Consider the following 20,192-nt stretch of genomic DNA (forward strand, 5'->3'; position numbering starts at 1 on the left):
GCTATGGTTGCTATGCCCCTACCTGGACAGAGATAACCTGGCTTCAGTTGTCTATGCTCTGGCAACCTCCAAGTTAGATTATTTCAATGCACTCTGTGTTGGGCTGCCCTTGAAGACTGTTCAGAAGTTGCAGCTTGTGCAAAATGCAGCAACCAGATTAATAACTGGGACCAGAAGGTCTGAGCATACAACACCAATTCTGGCCCACTTGCATTGGCTGCCTGTACGGTTCTGAGCCCGATTCAAGGTGCTGATTTTAACCTATAAAGCCTTACGTGGCTCGGGACCGCAATACTTGATGGAGTGCCTCTCCTGACCAGAACCGGTCCAGACGCTACAATCAGCACCTGCGGCTTTCCTCCAAGGGAGGCTCGGAATGTGGCAACAAGGGATGGGGCCTTTTCAGTGCCCCCCCCATTATGGAATGATCTCCCCACTGAGGCTCACCTGGTGCTAATGCTATCATCTTTTTGGCACCAGGTTAAGATTGCCCTCTACTCCCAGGCATTTAATGGCATGTTATGGGGCATCTTTGTCAGCTGTCTTAACAGGTCTAGCATTTTATTGAAATTGTTTTAGCTGTTTAAATTGATTTAAATTTTGTATATTGAAATGTTTTGCTGTATTTTATTGTCTTATGAATTGTTGTGAACTGCCCAGAGAGCTTCGGCTATTGGATGGTATAGAAATTAAAATTAAAATGATGATGATGATATCACCCTTGCCCAATCTGGTGCGGAAGCCCCAGTGTATATATGGAGCTCCTCTGTCTGCAAAGGCTTCTCAACTCACTTCAAAGGAGGAGTAGCACCATATGCGCATAGGAATACATGCATATGAGAATGTTGTGGGAGTCCGAGAGGGGAGTGGAGTCCAGGGGACTCCCTCCCCCCCGCTCAGCCTCCTGGACCCTGCTTGCCAAACTGCCACCACCGCCCGCCCCTGCTCACCGCACTGCACGAGCCACTGAATAGCTCCGTGAATGACCAGCAGGCGCCCATTCCCTTACCAAGCTGCCATTTTGCAAAGAAAAAAATGGCAGTCCAAGGTTTTCTGTAAAAAAAAAAAAAAAAGTTGTGTAAATGGAAGCCGTAAAAGGGCCATTTCTGCAACATTTATGCTTGTAGTGTTGCGTAAATGGACCCTTTACGGCCACCATTGATGTAACATTACTTTCATGGAAAACCCCAAGCCACCATTTTTTTTTTGCAAAATGGTAGTTCGGCAAGGGAATGAGTGGCTCATTGCTGAACTGGCTCTCGCCAGGCACTCACTGGGCTGTTCTGCAGCTTGCTTATCATGGAGAGCAGGGGTGGGCAACGGTTCGGCCAGTGTCTGGCAGGGATGGACGGAGGTGAGTCCATCCATCCCTACATGCATAGAGCTGTCCCCTCCATTAAAGCAAATGGGAAAGTCTACTTGTGTGGGAGCTCTATGTGTGTATCAAGGATGCGTTCAGAGCTCTGGATCAGAAGCAATGACTGTTAATACCGTATTGCCAAAGTTTATCTTCTGAGAAAAATGGGAGTAAGTGTTAGAGGCAATGAATATCTGACTATAAACAGACTCAAAGCTTTTCTAAGATTAAAGTAGAATTGAATAATTATTCTCAAAATGACTGGCTCAATATGTATCATTTTTGAAAAAAGTCCATTTATGCTGTATAAAAACACCCCAAATTGAATTTCTGTCTCAAATTGCCATTGATATATTTTTATGGGGTGGAATTGTAATAGGAAATATATTGATCTGTCTGCTGGTAATTTATACAATTATCTGCATCTGCTTATGAAAAATACCATGGCAGGGGCTGCCTGTTTATAACCGAACCTTGCAGCTTAAGCTCGTGTCCAGACCCATCAGAGCGGAAACCTTGCTGCACTAAAAATCAGTGGCAGAGCTTCTGTGTACAAGTAGTGTCAGATACATGTAGTGATGGAGCTGACCGACTATTTGGGAGCGGGTTTGCATTGGTCCCGATGCCCAAGTGAACAGCTGACTGTCTGAATGAGGCGATGCATGTACAACTGTTGTACATGCTTCAACTACATGTAGGGCAGGCGTACTGAACCTCAGGCCAAATCTGACCCATTTGGGGTTCCAGTCTGGCCCTCTGGGGTTTCCAGATAGCCACAGCTCTTTTGCACAACCACCTATCATTTGGTGGTTTCCCGGCTTGTGTGTGTTTTTCCTATTCCAAAAGGTTGAAATGCCTCTCCGAAGGCTTAGTTACTGGCAGTATGAAGCCAAAATATACTTGTATTTTTGGTATTTGGGGCCCCAATCCTTTTTGGTTTTGGCCCTGCTCACATCAGGGCTGTGGGCCCTGAGAGCTTCTCTGAATCTGAATTTGGCCCTCGGGATGAAAGAGGTTCTGCACCCCTGCCTTTCCGAAATGAAAGGAACTTGGGTAGGCACAGCGCTTGGTAGATTGCAACTAGTTTAGAGGTCAGGAGCTGGGGGACTCGGGGCCAAATCTGATCCTTGGGTATTGCCATCTGGCCCCTTGCATGCCACTTTACAGGCAAGAGAGCCATGTAGGAGGATGGCTGTAGCTCTGGACGTGCTGGCAATCCAGTTTGACAGATGATGGGGGCCAACCTGCCCCCTTCCAGCCCCACATTAGGGTGGCTGTCCCATAAACTAGTAGCTGAACAGGCACTAGATGTCAGCAGAGGGGTTTCACACCTGCTACCTGAGTTCTTAGTTAAGAAGAAGGCAGACTATCACTAGTTAAGGAAATGTTCTGTGTGTGATTCCCCCCAACACCACCCTTTCCCAAGGTCAGGCTGGCTACAGTATGTCTGATGTCAGGGTTACAAATTGCTAAGACTGATCAACTCTAATGCCCTTGGCCAATTTGAGCTTAATTTATCATTTTGCGCTGCGCTGACTCTTGTTCAGTTCTCCAAAATAATGTGTGTGTTAGGGGGTGGGTGGTGGGTTGGTTACATTTCTCCTTTTCCTAGAAATGGTTTGGGGCAGGGGGAAGCATTAAAATCCATAATATAACCAATGCAGCATCTCTCTTCCCCCACCCTTCTCTTTTTTCTTCTTCCCTTGTAAGATCTTCTGGGAGATAACTCTGGTATAGCCACGGTCTTCAATCACTTAAAAGGCAATAATTCAATTATACCATCCTCTCAGTAGCAACTGCCATTGCTTTCTGTCCACTTCTAGTCCCTGCAAGTAATTTACTTTGATAAGATTCTCCCCCCCACATCTCGCCCCAGTAGCTTACCCTGATATATATATTTTTTCTAAGAGACTCGCATATGTAATGATACCAGTGATATTCCAAGGACAAAACAATTCTCAGTCCTTTAGCAAGAAAATGTGGTGGTGGAGGTGGGGGGCACTGAGGTGATTCATTGTACCATTTGGTAATTCCACACACCCCATTTCTTATGCTTTGTGCATTGTTGAAATGCAAGGCATTTTGAACTAACCTGACTTACTCAAAGGCGAGTTCAGAAGGGATCTCTGCCAAACACTAGGTTTAAACGGCTTCTGTTAACTGGATTGTCTACGATGGCAGCCAATTTGGAAGTCCACCAGGTCAGACTGGTCTTTGGGGAATCCTGCTAGCTAAAATGGCTCTGCTCCTAAATAGGTTAAATCATTAAATAGCTCCACCTCGCTTCTGCCTCTTAAAAGCTGTGTTGATGAATACTGCTTGGCAGACAGTATTCCATTCAGAGAAGCCATTTTGAGGCCCTTTTCCTTGACCTAGAAAGCCCTTAATGGTCTCAGACCTGCATATAGTAGAGAACACTTCTTCCCATAAGGGCCTGCTTGGGTAAGAAAAGTCCTCTGGAGAAGGGGAGCCCTGCTTCAAGTAGCTCCCACCCATCCTGCAAAATCAGTTATGGTTCAAAGAAGGGCCTTTTTGGCACAGGGTGGCCACTTATGCATTGCCAAAAAAGAGGAATTGCATCACCAAAAAGAAGACAACAGAGGGTGCAGATTCACATAAAATTTGCATATGCTAATGTAAGTGTTGATGAAAATTTAGAAATAATTACTATAATTTTACTATAAATCAATACAATTCATCTCGCCATAGTGGGGAAGACTGGGACCAGGTAACCCATGTGCCTTCTCAGACTGCTGTTAGGGGCTAACTGTTGATGGGCAATTTCAAGGCTCCTGCATGCCCTGCTTATGGTTCTTTATCTTTAAACTGGTTTCAGACTGGACAGCCCATCAATTAGAGCAGGGGTGGGCGACATGTGGCCCTCCAGGTGGTTTGGCCTACAACTGTCATTGGCTATGCTTGCTAAGGCTGAGGGGAATTGTAGGCCAAAACATCTGGAAGGCCACAAGCTGCCCATCCCTGAAACAAAGGACACCTTCAAATAGAGGACTGTCTTCTGCCAGTTCTCCAAAACAGAGGACTGTCCTCTCTAAAGTAGGGACACCTGGCCACCCTATGCCCCAGTCTTATAGAAGTCACACTTGAAAAAGGCTCACTGTCACCAGAGTCCAACTGTACAGGCTTCCAGAGGTATTACAAAGCTTTTGTCTTCAGGAAGAAGGTTTTGAGTGATTTTTTTGTCATTGTGATCTGACTGACACTGGCTTTGAAACCCATTTTGCAGATCTTATATGATGCTGTGTTTTCTACAATGACAGATTACTAGGCTGTTAGAACAGGTTCTTAGTGGACTCAGAATAGTTTGATATAGATGTCTTAATAAGTATAGAAATAAAATTGAAAGGGCTTTCCTGGAAATATTTGTTTACACTGTCAATGATTAGGGGCTGGATCCAGTTACAATGCAATCCTTTATGCTTTTACTCAGAGTAAGCCTCTATTGAATTAAATGGGACTTATCAGTGTGTATAGGACTGCAATCTCAGTCATGTTGTAATCCCATTTGAATCAATGTGATATTCGTCATGACTAACATGCCCCGTTGATTTCTATGGGACTAAGGCGTGACTTTGTCTGGATCCAACCCTATAAAGGCATAGTTAAAAACTTCCACATTAACTGCAGGTTATGGTACTGTGACTTCAGCTTTGCAATGTGGATGAGATGTTAGTAGACATTTTTGTTCTGTGGTAGGTGTTTCAACTGATCTTCTACTTTTAATAACCGTATCATTTTGTCATGCTATTATAATAAAAGCATAGTATTTATACATCTAAATAATAAAAGCAAGTAAAAAAAGTACAAAGAACCAGTTTTTAATCCAGTATATCTTTGAATATTCACTAGTCACTAACCACTTCATTAACGTAATGTGTAGTTAGATCCTAAGTTTGTCAGAGATTGATTTTGTTCTCAGCCTGCAAACACATTCATTGAAACTATTTCTAAGTGTGCATTTAATAGTGCGAAGGGAATGCCGTTGAAATCTATATGGTCTTTTTGTTAACTTCAAAAAAATTAAAATCAAACTTTGGCTTAATTCTGTCCTTCCAGTGAACATGCAGAAAGTCAAGCACATTGCTATTTTTTGCATGAATTTAATTTGATTCAGCACTAAAATCGCTACAAGGTGTCCTATGAAAAACCGAGATAGCCTGATTCAAAATGACCCAAGCAAGCTGCAGTCTAGAAATTTGGATCAAAGATCTACACAGTTCCTTTCCATAAACACCCATGAATCCACAGTTGGTGGTGGTAATTTCTGCGTTGGCTTGAATATAATGCAATTGGGATTGGGATGCTTCAGGCAGATGTGGAAATAATCTTGACCGGCTGTGATCAGGAAGGGGTTAAACAATTGTGTGCTTGACGAACTAACTCTTCCAGTGCTTGTGCTGTAAGTAACTAGAGGCTGGGGCAAACTCCTGCTGATTCCCAGCTCCTCATTGGTCCGTACTATTGCCCAATCAGTTGCTGGCAGAGTCATGTGCCTATGATTCCCCCCCACTCCTCCCTCACCGGTGATATGCAGTGGCTCAAAGTGCTGTATAGTGTTAGGCTGCAGGCACAAGGGCACTAAGAACTTGTAAGGATACCACTGTGTCTGGCCTTCTGCCCTCACTAAGCCTCACAGTTGATATCTGGTTTGTCATCTATTGCCTTGAAAACATGGCTAAATATTCCAAACTGAAAAGAAAACATTTCATGATTTTTACATTATTTAAATAATTGTGAGTGAATTCCAAGCCCTTTAAGCTTGTTCTTGCACCCGTGTCTGGCTTGTTCGTGGGTTGGATGCTGCTATCATGCCATCCTAACCATTTTATGGGCTACCCCATAACGTCATTCTTCAGCCTGAGTTAACGCTACTGGGGTTTCTGCACAAGACATCTGAATGTTCCATTAGTTCAAAAGGGTCAAAGCATATGCTGTCATTTCATGCCAATCATACGAGGACTGGAGGGGGCGTGTGATTAAATAAATGTAGAGCTGGTTTTCAGGCTGTTACTGATGTTGCATATGATCTTTTCACAGGGAAAGTGTAGAGAGCCTTATCCAAAAGCACTCCTATGCTCGATCCCCCATCAGAACCTATGGAGGAGAGGATGACGTGCTAGGAGATGAGAACCAAGCGACACAAAGCAGAGGTAAAGAGAGGTCCTAATACAGAAAAGCAAAGGTTCAAGCCTCCAGGGCTCCTCTGGGAGGAGCGGCTTAAGGGACTCTTGCTTTGTTGCTTGAAAATGAACCCAGGATTTGGGGAGAATATCTTTGGAAAAAGAAGTTCTGCTTTCTTCCATGCAACTCCTGCATCACCACAAATCTGATTGCACAGAATGTCTGCCTTGAGCATGACCTGTCATGGAGCCTGGTTGGATGATGGATGGATGGATGGATAGATAGATAGATATATTGCACGCGTGCACGCATGCACGCGCGCGCACACACACACACACACACATCACTAGCCTGTTTGGGGGCTGACACACAGGAGGGATGGAGAGCTCTGTCCCTCCTCCAACAGGTCACTGCTTTTGTGTGCCTGGCGCAGTAGAGGGGACTTCCATCATCTGGCAGCCTGCGTGGTGTCTAGCTGCAGAGAAGGGATGGAGTGCTCCATTCGTCATCAATCAGCCCACTCACTTGCCTATTTGGAATGCTGTGAACCCCCCTCTAAGCAATCCTTTATCACCTCTGCTGACCAGGAAAGCAGGGCCAGCCCTACCATTAGGCAGGGTGAGGCAGTTGCCTCAGGCAGCAGATACTGGGAGGCAGCAGCAAGGCATTCAAGGAGAAAACTGTGTGCCTTGCAGCCTGCTCTGCACCCCCTACATTAGCCTGCTGCCTTCAAGTTCAGTGGAGAAAGTTGTCCCATCATTAGGGTTGAAGACAGACTCATCTGCCAGTCCAGTCAGCTTTTGTACATGGAATGGGAGGGGGCGCCATCTGGTCCTTTGCCTCAGGCAGTAAAATGTCTTGGGCTGGCCTTGAGGCGAGTGCTTAAATATGACCCTAGCGTAGATACAGATGCTTCCAGAACATAATCTAATGGAAAGGTGCCGAAACTCAGGCCCAGGGGCCAAATCCAGCCCTCCTGGGGTCCCAACCTGGCCTTCCGGGGCTCCCCGGGTGGCCCTAGCCCCTTCCCCTGGAACACTGGTCATTTGGCAGCTTCCCAGCTTTTGCACATTTCCTCCCACACCTTCTAAAAGGCAAGAGTGTTGGACTGGGAGCTGGGAGATCCGGGTTCTGGTCCCCACTCAGCCATGGAAGCTCATTGGGTGACTTTGGGCCAGTCACAGACTCTCAGCCCAACCTACCTCACAGGGTTGTTGTTGTGAGGATAAAATGGAGAGGAGGAGGATAATGTAAGCCGCCTTGGGTTCCTTGCAAGAGGAAAAAAGGCGGGATATAAATGCAATAATAACAGTAATAAATCCTCAGGCTTAGTTACTGGCAGGAAGAGCTTTAAACTAAAACATTCTGGTATTTGGGGCATTTGGCCCTGCCCCTTTGCCTTTGGTCCTGCCCTGTTTTCTCTTCAGCTGACCACCACTGGAATGCAGCCCCCAATCGCTTCTCTGAAAATGAATTTGGCTCTCGTGCTGAAAGAGGTTCAACACCCCTGATCTAATGCTACTTTCTCCTACTCCTGAAAGGTTGAAGGCATTTGGGAAGAAAATGGCCTAGAGGCCTCTGGACAGGCTTAGGCAAACTAAGTACCCATGCAAACTATGCAAACTAGTACCCATGGTGGCAGGAGAGTGCAGAGGCACCATCCATGAGTAGGAACATCTGGAGCCCCTGTCTTCAGAGCTTGCACAGCATGGATTGGATCCTCTCCAGTCTCCACAGATGACTCCTTGGGAGGTGTGTGGGTACTGCTATGCTCTGATGACATCCGCACGGCACATTAGTACCCAGAGGTCTCGGGTGACCCTTGGTTGGAATGGTAGGGTTCTAGGGCTGCTTCTGGTCTTATTTTCCCCTGTTTTTGAAGGTACCAATAAAAAAGGTTGTGTGGGGGGAGTGGCCCAAAGTTATGTGTTCTCGTAATGTTAGAATGATCAGATCTCAGCCTGACACATGAAATGTACAGAATACCTGAAGCCATCTATTGGTTCCACTTGTCAGTTATTTGCAATATGATAAAGATTCATGACTTTGGCCACTCCCCCTCCTCCTAATTTTCCTACTCACAGCATAAGTAAACAGGTGTGTGTGTGTGTGCGTGCGTGCATGCATCCACATGCAGAGAGGAAGGGGAGCAATTTTGGAAGCCAAAACGCGAAAATTCTGTTCCAGCCGGGGTGATTTTGTTTCCCAGCAACTCTACGTTTGGCTCTTCGCAGCATGCAACAGGTATCCTAAATTGCAATCCAAGTAGATGCTGGCTAGATAAGTTGCATTGTGCCTTGACAGCAGTGCTCAAAATAGACTTTGGATTAGCCCCATAGGGACATTGCTCACTGACATGGTATTGCATTATTATCTTTCTCTGGCCAGCTTGATGGGCAAGGGCCACTTGAAGTCCAGCTCTGTTTGCTGTTATATCTGGGAATGTCCTTCTTTTGCCCTCTAACCTTGTCCAGTGTTGCTATTGTAGTGGTGTTACTTATGTCAATCAGTTCTCTGGATCTAATTGCCTGTACAGCAGAGGCCTTGCTCGAGTCTTGACACTTGGAAGATTCAGGGCCCAATATGTCCATTGGCATCAATGGAAGGGTTTTTTTCCCTACACTTTTCTACTGTGATCGCCCAGGAAATCTCCCACCCCCACCCCAATGTATGGCAATCAAGCTTAGGAAAAACCTCCCATATGGCCTAGGAGGAGGTCATAGCTCAAAGGTGACCCTGGAGAGCTGCTGCCAATCAGTGTTATCGATACTGGCCTAGATGAACCAATGGTCTGACTCAGTATAAAGGAGCTTCCTATGTTCCTACCAAAGGAGCTTCCTATGTTCCTACCAAGGGAAATATTTGTTTAAGTGTAATTGCCATGCAGGAGGGAGGATCAACCCTTCTCTTCCCAGCTTCAGTCTCCTTTGAAAATTGCCCCTGGCATGGCAGTTAAGCTGAGGGGAAAAAAACTTCTTTTGGCACTAGTGGACACTTAGGGCTGTGGGGAATCAATTTGGGTCCTTGGAAAATAGATTTTCCCAAGGCCTAGCAATGCCCCTGTTGTACAGTAAAGCTTCAGCTTCCCCCCCCCCCTTCACCTTGTTTGCAGGGTCAGCGTTTACCACATCTGATAACTTGTCCCTCAGTTCCTGGGTCTCTTCATCGTCCAGTTTTCCTGGATTCCAGCATCAGCAGTCCTTGACTGCTCTTGGTTCCGGCACCGCATCCATAGCTACGCCAATCCCCCACCCGATCCAAGGATCACTGCCTCCGTACAGCCGCCTGGGAATGCCTCTCACACCTTCTGCCCTGGCCAGCTCAATGCAGGGAAGCGGCCCGACGTTCCCTTCTTTTCACATGCCTCGATACCACCATTACTTTCAGCAGGGGCCTTATGCGGCGATCCAGGGACTGCGCCACTCCTCAGCGGTGATGACGCCTTTTGTATGACTGACCCTAAGGCAAGGGGAGCCAAGCCACCATCACACGGAAATAACTATGGACCTGTCAGAAAGGCCCATGGAGAAACAGTAGAGGAACTCCTTAAGCGAACCAGCTTGCCTAAAACATTATAGAGCTAGATTCCTCCTTTGAGGGGGGTCAGTGTTATGTGAAGTATGCAGCTTCAAGTGGCTCAGAAGCCTGACTCTGATACAGCCAAAGGGACTCCGACAGTTGCAAGGTCTGTAATTAAATGCCGAATGATCTGAAGGTGCATCATAACCACTAGATAAGCAGCTGTGTTCATGCAGCAGTGTATAGTTGTATTGTGTATAGATCTCCCCTCTCGACAAAGGCAAAAGAGGCAATACTATGCTAATAAGTCCATTGCTTTTTTTATGAATAATGGGGGAAAGGTGTTGTTTTGAGCATGTTTAGGGTACTTCAGCATTAAGCTCACTAGGCAAGAAACAGAGGGTAAATACTATTCACCATTTTCCCCCATCCTTTTCATTCCTTTATTTTAAACTACTGACCCCGGTTCATTAAGAACATTAGGCGTAATCCATGGGATTTCCTCCTTCATGAGCCCTGTTGGAAATGAATGGAAGCTGTGCAAGTAAAGTATGCGCTCCTGTGAAAGTAGAGCATGTGTTCAGGTGCAATTTTTTCATTGAAACAGTTTTGCGGAGAAGATGTTGCCTGCGGATTATGCCCGGTCAAACATTTCTTAGTTCCAAACCACAAAGCAATTTGTTTTCTTATCATTTTTTCCTGCTTCTTGTTCACAACATTATCTCAATTCAGACGTGGTATTAGAGAACCATACCAAAACAAGAAAAAAAATACTCAGTTGAGAAATGTTTTGTTTGTATTTCTTGGGCTGAAGCAATTTAAACACCAGTTTGCTGGAACTGAATTGATTTCTGAAGACTGATTCATTTGAAATCTGAATATGAAAGATCTCCATGCCTCACCCTACAGCATTTCATTTTGTTTAGCATATTGGGTCAAAACAGCAATGGTCCATATAGCTAAGATTTTCTCAGAAAGTGACTACAATTGAGATAAGTGATGGTAAAACAGGGCAACTGTGAATTTTCTATCTATGATTTTATTCACAGCTTTTTGCAAAGGTTAAGAGGGTTTAGGATTCATCTTCAACAGTTGGTTGTAGTGACTCAGTCGATGTGTTCATCTGTGGCATCTGTAACATGCTTCTCAGTCACATCAGCCACAGTGGCACTATATCTGGGAATGGGTGGGGGTGAGGTTTAGCATGGTGTCCCCTTACTGGAAAACAGTAGCAGTTTGAAGCATGGCAGAATTCTCCACTTAAATCAAGCCTGATCCACACACGTTACTGAGTGGCTGGATGGATCCTGTAACCATTAAGTTGCTCGGATCACAAGAATAATACTGATGCCAAAGTTTGTGGACCATATTGTGTGTGCATGGGCACGTGCGCATGGTCATGACCAGGACATCCTACCAACTGCATCAATTATTGAATGTTACAGGAGTATTGTGAGGGACAGCCACAGAAAACTGGCAACCCCATTGCTCTGGCTGTGTAGGAACCAGGCCTACCTGTGCTGTAAGAATAATGGTGGAGAATTCACAAATGGGAGATCACTGTTGGCATCTGCTGTTAGCATCTTCAAGGTCTTCTTACTTGTATAATTAGTTTTGGCTCCAAAGGTGAGTGCCCTGTTCTCCCCCCCCCCACACACACACAATTATTATTCACTGCAGAATGCTGCAAATTCAGTAGACAGATGCTAACAGGTTCTATGATGAAAGTTAACACAGTGAAATTAAAAGACGTTCTACTGGGTGTAGTCGTTGCCTAAGATTAGAAAAGGGCAAGTGGGAAGACCTAGGCTAACTAAAGCCCACTGAATAGGAACCAAATATGTATTTCTGATATGGAACAACCAAAAGGAACAGAAAGCCACACATATCAAGATGAGCCAACACTGCCTGAAACAGCTTAGGGTGCAATCCTATGCATGTTTAGAAAGAAAGAAGTCCTACAAATTCCAGCATGCACCAGCCAGCCAGCCAGCATGGCTGGCTGAGGCATGCAGGAAGTTGTAGGACTTTTTTCTGTCTAAACATGCATAGGACCATTCCATTATACTGTTGTTCAAGTCACAGCCTTAAACATGAGGTTGTATTCCTTGATTCTCTTAGATCAGTCTTCCCCAACCTGATTCCTGCATATGATTTGGACTTCATTTCCCATCAGCCCCAGCCAGCATGGCTAATGGTCAGGAATTCTGGTAGTCTGAAGGACACAGGGTTGGGTAAGGCTGTCTTAAATTAACAGCATGTTTGTTTGGACCACTGTTGACACTGCCAAGAATATCAGAGCCAAAATAGAAGAAGTCAACTTTATTACTGAACCAACTTAGTGCATAAATTTGCACAAGTATTCATGCTTCACAGATGGCTCTGTGGAGACATTCTGTGGAGTTTGGTGGCTTACCCAGTTTTACCAGCAAGGCTTGTGTACTCTTGCCAAGTACTGATACAGCAAGAGTGTTTTCTCAGCACTATAGAATGTGATGTTTATTTCAGTGACATGAAAAGTTGTTCAAATCTTAATCCCCCCCCACCCGCCAGCCACATTTTCTGCTGTCCACTTGCATTTTCATAAAACCCATAATGCAGAAAGAAACCAAGTGACGTAGAATGCAAGTCTCTCTAGTCTATATACCTCTAAGGCAGGGGTGGGCAGAAAGTAGGTATCCAGATGTTTTGGATCAACTCCCAGCATTCCTGACCATTGGCCATGCTGGCACAACGTTCTGGGAACTGAAGTCCAAAATATGGAGACCTACCTTCTGCTCACCCCTGTTCTGAGGTACTGCTTTGTGGTCTGTGGACATTTGTTAGATTCCTGAACATTTCAGCTTTCAGACAGGGGAAAAGGAAGCAAGTTTCTAAGTCTTATGGTTTCCAAAGCAACTGATGGAGAAAAAAGCTAAAGATTTGAAACAATGAAACATTTCGAAAGGCCCAGTTATGTGAGGTTTTCAGTTCTCATGATTTCTAATTACATACTAGGAAGATTTATTCAATGGATGAAGCATGTTTACATATTTGAGGGTCACTATTCCTGAAGAATAAAAAGGTAAAGGTGTCCCCAACCAGTCGTGTCCGACTCTAGGGTGTGGTGCTCATCCCTGTTTCTAAGCGGAAGAGCCAGCGCTGTCCGAAGACGCTTCCGTGGTCATGTGGCCAGCATGACTGAACACTGAGGTGCACGGAACGCTGTTACCTTTCCCGCTGAGGCGGTACCTATTTATCTACTTGCAATTTCTTGCTTTCCGTAAAACAAATTAAACATGTTCACCAAACTTACATGATTATTAGAATGAACAGCAAATGTTGATGGTGAGTCTAAGTGCACTAATGTGGAAATAATTCAGTAAAACTGGTAGCATTTGAGTTCAGGAGGGTTGTTAATTACATGTGAATGTTAGCTTCATCCCTGCTTCTGAAGTGGTTCTCACAGTGCAATCCTATGCATATTTACTCAGGAATAAATCCCATTATGTTCAGTGGGGCTTACTCCCAGGTAAGTGTGCATAGGATTGCAGCCTCATGTTGTGCAAGTTGTGCATAACTAGTTTATAACCCAATCCTAAATCTATGGCACACAATCTAGAGAATGTTAAAGGAGGGTGGAATCACATAACTGTTAGCTGTGTGGCTTAGAATGGACTCTCTGGTAGGGATAGAATTTAACTCAAAAAGAAGTTAAGGTGCAATCCTATGCATATTTAGACAGAAAAAAAGACCTACAACTCCCTTAGACTCTCACAGATTAAAGGAGGCCATCTTTATTGATCTACCATAATTCAGAACAGTACAGTATGTCACAAGCACAGAACAAGAACTAGACATATGTGCAAAGCGAATAACTCAAGTACATGATCTCATCCACAGACTACACATCAAGTCACAAGACAGATAACATGCCTATATGTAGCATATTATGAAGGGGTTAAGCATTTGTAAAAGGGGATTTTTTTTTAGTTTGACCTAGGATAGAAGGATCAGTCTATTTCTGGTGCATATCATTTTTGCCTGCATCATTCATAAGTCCGATCCGTCCTGTTTCTGCATTTCTCTTTTTTAAAAAAATCCACATGAAAATTCATATTTGAATATGTAATTTTGAACACATTTTGTCACAAAATATGCATTTTGAAATGTATTTTCTCTCAAAATATGCTCTGCTAAATGTATTTTATCCTAAACTATGCATTTTTAAACAAATTTGGTATGGGTTTTGGGGGGTGGAAAACTGCATTAAAATTTGTAGAAGGTTGAAACCTGAAGAATAACGATGTTCCAATCTGCCCATCACTCTGAGTGATGCAGATCAGGTCAGTTTGTATGAGAATTCACAAAGGCCATATTCTTCAAGCGTCCTATTTAGAAGACAGGCTAGAAAAAAACTACCCATTTTACAGATGGAGTACACTAGTGAGGCTAAGATGAGTTCCAAGGACAGTGAATCGAGCTTTGACAGAAAACTGTGTCCAAACATATACGGAGCAGATCAGTGAAGAAAAATGAACTAAGAAACTACAGCCTACCGATCAACTTTATATACATGCCTTTGGTCAAGTAATTAAGCATAACAACCCAGAGGCAGGATTTTTACAGCCTAGTCTATCTGCCCAAGCTTTCCATGTCATTGTCTAAGCATTTTAACTAAATTTGCCTCCCTGCCTCTGGCAGAAACCATAGCACTCCACTGCAATATTCCTGTAACAATAATCCAGAAGGAACCTAAAATGCAAACAAGTGATTTATTAGGAATAGGGTGGCCAGGTGTCCTATGTTAGAGAGGCAGTCCTCCCTTTTGGAGAACTGGCAGGGGACAGTACTTTATTTGATGGGCTCTCCAGTCCAAGTCTGGTTTAAAGTCAAAGAGCCACAAGGAGGGAGAGCAGCAGGGGCCTTGAAGTTGCCCATCAACAGTTGGCACCTAAACAGCAGATAGAGAAGGTCACAATCTTCCCTGCTCTGGTGAGATGTACTTCAATCTAGACTTTTAAAGCTGTACCTGGAGAGCCCAAAAGAACACTGCACCTCCTTGAGCCAAAATCTTCTTCCCCCCAGGACCTCAAACCTCCATTTGCCTCTCCAACTAGGGTGACCACTTATGAATCCCTCTCCCCCAAAAGAGGACACTCAATTGCATAAAATTTGCATATGCTAATAAATATGTGTAGGTGCAAATTCAGAAAGGTTTATTATAATTTAAATAGAAATATGGTTCATCTCACCATAATGTGGAAGACTGTGACCAGGTGACCTGTGTACTTTGCTTAGTTTGGTGTCTCAGTGCTGTTGATGGGCAGCTTCAAGGTCCAGTTCTTCCTTCCGATGATTCTTTATCTTTATACAGGCCTTGTACTGGACAGCTGTTCAAACAATGGACAGTTCTTTGACAAACTTTCAAACTGGGGACTGTCCTCTGTTTTTTTAAAAAAGGACACATGACTATCCCCCTACTCCAAAGGCTGAGAAAGGGAAAAGATCCCGGCAGGGCAGGCTGATGGGAAAAGGAGTTCCTGCCTCACAGTTCTATCACATTCCCCTTCCAACTGCCAGAAACAACAGTTTTAATTGAAAAAAAATACTCACAAATTGATTTTTTCCTCAAGTATACTCCCTCTGTCCCTCCAACAGATAAAGTATGGATTTGAAAACACAAACAGTTAAATACTGAGAACCTAACACAAGTAAAAGACTAAATATTGAGATCCCAAGATAATAACATCTAGGAAGGCTGGGTCCACCCTTTAAAATAGCTATGTAGGCCTGGCCTGAACTCAACCCATGCTCTCTGACTGCTCTAATAATATGGAGCAGGGGTAGGTAACCTGGTGCTCTCCAGATGTTTTGGACTACAACTTCTATAAGCCCCAACCAGCATGCTTAATGGTTAGAGATTGCGGGAGTTGTAGTATGAAGCATCTAGAAGGCAGACGTTGCCTACTCCTGATGTTGAGAGTGAGTAGTCTGACCCTGGAGTGAGTCAAGCATCACTATGTTCATAGAACTACTTGGGAATCCATGGGAGTGGGTTGAAGGCAACAGAGACCCAAGACTATTGGTGGCTCTTGACTGGGTCAGAACTGCCACCATTGAATGGCTCCATCCTAAATCTAATCCTGAATATTTTAAATGGGACTCAAGTGTACTTGATTTGCCCTGGATTGAGACCGATATGTGTGTAGAAATAAGCACAGAAACGATTATTCAGAATAATGTCGGGAATTCTTTGTGCCAACTTTGTGGCTGCGATGCATACATTGAACCTCCTGTAAATGGTGGTTGCCTCTTTCTCCTAATTGCTACAGAATGTGCCATGCGCCACCCTCACGCCACCTTTGCATGTGCTGAACATTCCTCAGTATTGAAGCAAATGGGACAGCCACTATTCAGGCAGTGTTCCAAGTACACATCTGAGCACTGAAACTGTTGTATTGGGATGGACATGTTTAGGGTTGGGAGGGAGCATGTGTCTCAGAGAAACACCCCCATTTCAATTATTGCAACTTGCTTTTATTGTGAAGTCAGATTCTTTATTTTCCCTGCTCATTTCTTGCAGGGAAATATGGTTCTGGAATTTCCCCTTTCTTAATGGGAATAAAGTTTTATTTATGATACTGTTAAACTGTCAGTGATTTCAGTTTCTTGTTTAAAAAATGTCAGGGTATGACTATTATTTTTTTTTAAGTACTAAGCAATGATTTCAATCAATAAAGGTGCAATCCTATGCATGTTTAGACAGAAAAAAATCCTACAGCTCCCAGCATGCCCCAACCAGCCATGTTGGCTGAGGAATGTTGGGAGTTGTCTTTTTTTCTGGTTGGGGGAATGTTGAGAATTATAGGACTTTTTTCTGTCTAAAAATGCATATGATTGCTCCCTAAATGTGTTACTTTATAAATAACTTTTTTTTTAAGGGTTTTGGACAACAAATACAGGTTGCTGTATTTTAGCTCTGCCATGTTTGAAATAAGCATTTGGTTTCTTTCTGTAACACCAGTAGTATGAGGAAAGTGAAAACTGGAGATAGTTTCTCTTAACGGAATGTATTACAGGTCTGTTGTTTGCTGTGTTAAATTGTTCTAATTAATTGCGTGAGCACATTCACCATGTAATGATGTGTGTGTGTATATGGCAGGTGAGGGCAAAACGTTTATGGGGATGGGGGAAAGGAGTTGAGTGCATAAATTAGGAAATATCATACAACAACAAAATAAAAAAGAGTTTCTTTTTAAGTGCAATATATTTATTTCTGCCAGAAATATAATATCAACATTATGTGATATTTGAAGCACTAAATGTGGTTTGTAAACAGCTTTAAATGATTATATATATATATATCACAAAGTTGTACAGAAGTGCAAATGTGTGGATAACTCATTTTCTTTCATTAAAATATTGGGATTTTTAAATATAATATGTATTTATTGGCTGAACTTTACTGTTTGGAGTGTAAATCATTTGATGTACTTCTGAAATGACATGCAAAGCTCAGGATGGCGACAAGCAACCTATGCCAAGACCCAAACAGCTCTTTATGTACACATATTGTATTGTATCCAGATTTAAGTGTGAGCAACTAGGCTGGCAGAAGTGGACTTACCCACCCGCTCCTTCCCACAGCAGCCCCTCCAGCCCCTAAAAAATACCACACAGAGAGTCAGGAGACCCTGCTGGGATCCCCGAAAATAATATCTAGCATCCTACTGGATACCAGGAACAGGGGCCTTCTCAGTGGAACATTCCCACCCCCATTCCCCAGAGATCCTACAAGCTCCCTCTTTTCCCATTTTAGGCAGGAGCTGAAGAATTTTTTCTTCCTGAAGGCATGCTGTCTCTGACCACCATCAGCATTTCCTCTACTTCCAATGTTCACGCTGTGGGTATTGTTGTTTATGTAGCCAAAACAGCACCACGCACATACAAGAAGGAGGAACTAGCAGAATTGAGGAAATGCCAAGGTTTGTGGAAGTACAAAAAAATCTTTTTAAAAAACTGTAAGCAGGGGGGACCCCCCAAATATCCCAGTGAGGGTTGAGCATTTTCAGTGGTTATAGAATGATGATGGTTGGGGTGGGGGAATGGAACCAGAAAATAGGGGTAGGAAATTGAATGGAGTAGCTGGAATCTTGAACAACAGCAGCAGTCTACATTGCAGCCTTTTGTGATAGGTCCCATTTTAAAAAATGAATAGTAGGTACTTAAAGCCATCTAAGTTGATGGGCATCACCAGATTTGGTGATAGTGAATCCCGCAGTAATGATATAGGCCTGATCTTACAGTATCATCTTTTGGGGCCTGGGACAGGCAGGGTACAAAACTGGATAACATGCCATAGGGCGTCTCTGTAGCTGCAGTGAAGCAAGCCATTCTTCATGGTACATCCCCCCCCCCCCGCTTTTTTAAAATAACTTGTAATTACATTTTATTTGAGATGTAGCTGAATAGAGCTAGGTTTTGAGGTTCTGTAAATGGAATATAGGTAGTTTTAAGTCTAGGTTTGGTAGGAATTTCGAAGCAGGGTGTAGAGAACTCCAGGGGCAGTATCCAGTGTTGCTCCTGTGCTAGCAGGACCTGGTGTTAGTGCAGCAGGAAGCTAGCGGTTCTTGAAGCAGGCAGAAACACTTGTTTCCGGAACGGGGCACATTTCCAGGGTTGCCTTTGGGAGCAGTAGTTCCTGTTGCACTAGTGGTAGGTCCCACGGGTGTGATGGAACAAGCAGAGAGGCAGTACTGGAGACTGCCCCAGCTATTCCCGACAGCACCTATAAAACTGGGCCTGGTGAATGGCCCTGGTTTTATAAAGAAGGCGGGAAGCAGGTTTCTCCTTTCAGGTGTGGCCATGTTTGTGCTGCCAGCTCTTCATCAGTTCTTCTATTCTCATCCCAGTTGGTTCCTCAGGGGCTCAGCCTGACCCCAGTTTCAGTGTGGCATTTTCTGTGCTCTTCATCATATTCTTTCAGGCCCTGCTTGGAAAGAAAGAGGTGGGGGTGGGAGAGAGACCAGCACTATTAATGAAAACAGGATCTCACTAGCAGTGTTAGGTCTCTTTTAAAATCGTTTTGGGTCCAGCCAAAATGATTTTATCTCACTGGGCCCTATGTTTTGTGGACATATTTGTACTCCTCACTGGAATGTTACACTGGCTAACAGATTTTCTTTACCCTCCCATGTCTCAGTGAAAGTCAAATGGTCTTACTGCTACTTTTAGACTAACAGCTTTTATTAAAATTGGCCACAAGGGGTCAATGCTACACTACGGGGGTTATTTAGCTGTGGGAATAGCTTTCCATTAGGGCACTGTTTCTATCAGAATATGACTTGAATGAATGAACCAACGCTCAGTGGAAGATTTAACATAAGACAAGAATGGCCTTCCTGGATCAAACCAAAGGTCTATTCAGCACAGCGTATTTGTCTCCAACAGTGCAATGTCCCCGAGGCAGTTCACAAATTACTGCTTTGTATGTTTAGTGATCAGAGAGATACTGCCTCTGGATACGGCAGTATGATTTTTAGCAGTCATGGCTAATGCTAAGAGCAAGACACACAGGGGCTAGCAAAGCCCTGTTTAAAACATTTGATCCAAAGAAGCGGTCAGAATGAATATAGGTGAGAAATGTACAGCTAAATATTCTATGGAGAGGCTATGAATTTCACTAATGTAAAATATATCACTTTTAAAGGCATTGACGCCTATGGCCATTGCCATAGTTTGTAGCAATGAACTCTGTCAGTTCTATACATTTGTCCTGAACTTACTGGCAATCAATTGTACAAGCATGGACCTGCCACAAAATGTAGCAGTGTATCCCCAGCCCTTAAAAGGACTGCTCCTGTTCAGGGCTCCAGCCATTCTTGAACAGGAACACTGCACTCCTGTTCAGCCCTTGTAGTGTGTGTGTGGGGGGGGGGATTCAGGAGGGAGAAGGGAAAACAGGATCCCATCCCATGGCCTGCCCTTCCTCTGCTGTGCTATATAGCACTAGAGGGCTTCCAGACCACAACCTGAGCTGTGTAGCAAGGCTCTTGAGTGGGAAAGGGAAAAGGTGTCCTTCCCCCTTTATTTTCTGTTGAAATATCCCTGTATAGTACAGGGAGGTGTTTGTGTTTTTAGCTTCATGGCACACATTCTCCACCCCCCAACCCTAAACCTCCTCCAGGATACTCAC

At 44.0% G+C, this 20,192-nt stretch overlaps 1 protein-coding gene across 1 annotated transcript in view; it reads left to right on the plus strand.

The window, feature by feature from the left end:
• The window catches only part of TBX20 (T-box transcription factor 20), a 61,674-nt gene extending 50,817 nt beyond the window's left edge, over positions 1-10,857 (plus strand). The window contains exons 7-8 of the mRNA XM_084860398.1: positions 6,413-6,525; positions 9,609-10,857. Coding sequence (XP_084716524.1) covers positions 6,413-6,525; positions 9,609-9,949 — 454 coding nt within the window. The 3' untranslated portion in view covers positions 9,950-10,857. The remainder of the gene's footprint in view (positions 1-6,412; positions 6,526-9,608) is intronic.
• Positions 10,858-20,192: the final 9,335 nt, after the last annotated feature.

Source organism: Heloderma suspectum, chromosome 5, assembly GCF_057233095.1.
Source record: "Heloderma suspectum isolate Gila_16-S chromosome 5, 16-S_ref, whole genome shotgun sequence".
Taxonomy (NCBI): Eukaryota; Metazoa; Chordata; class Lepidosauria; order Squamata; family Helodermatidae; genus Heloderma; species Heloderma suspectum.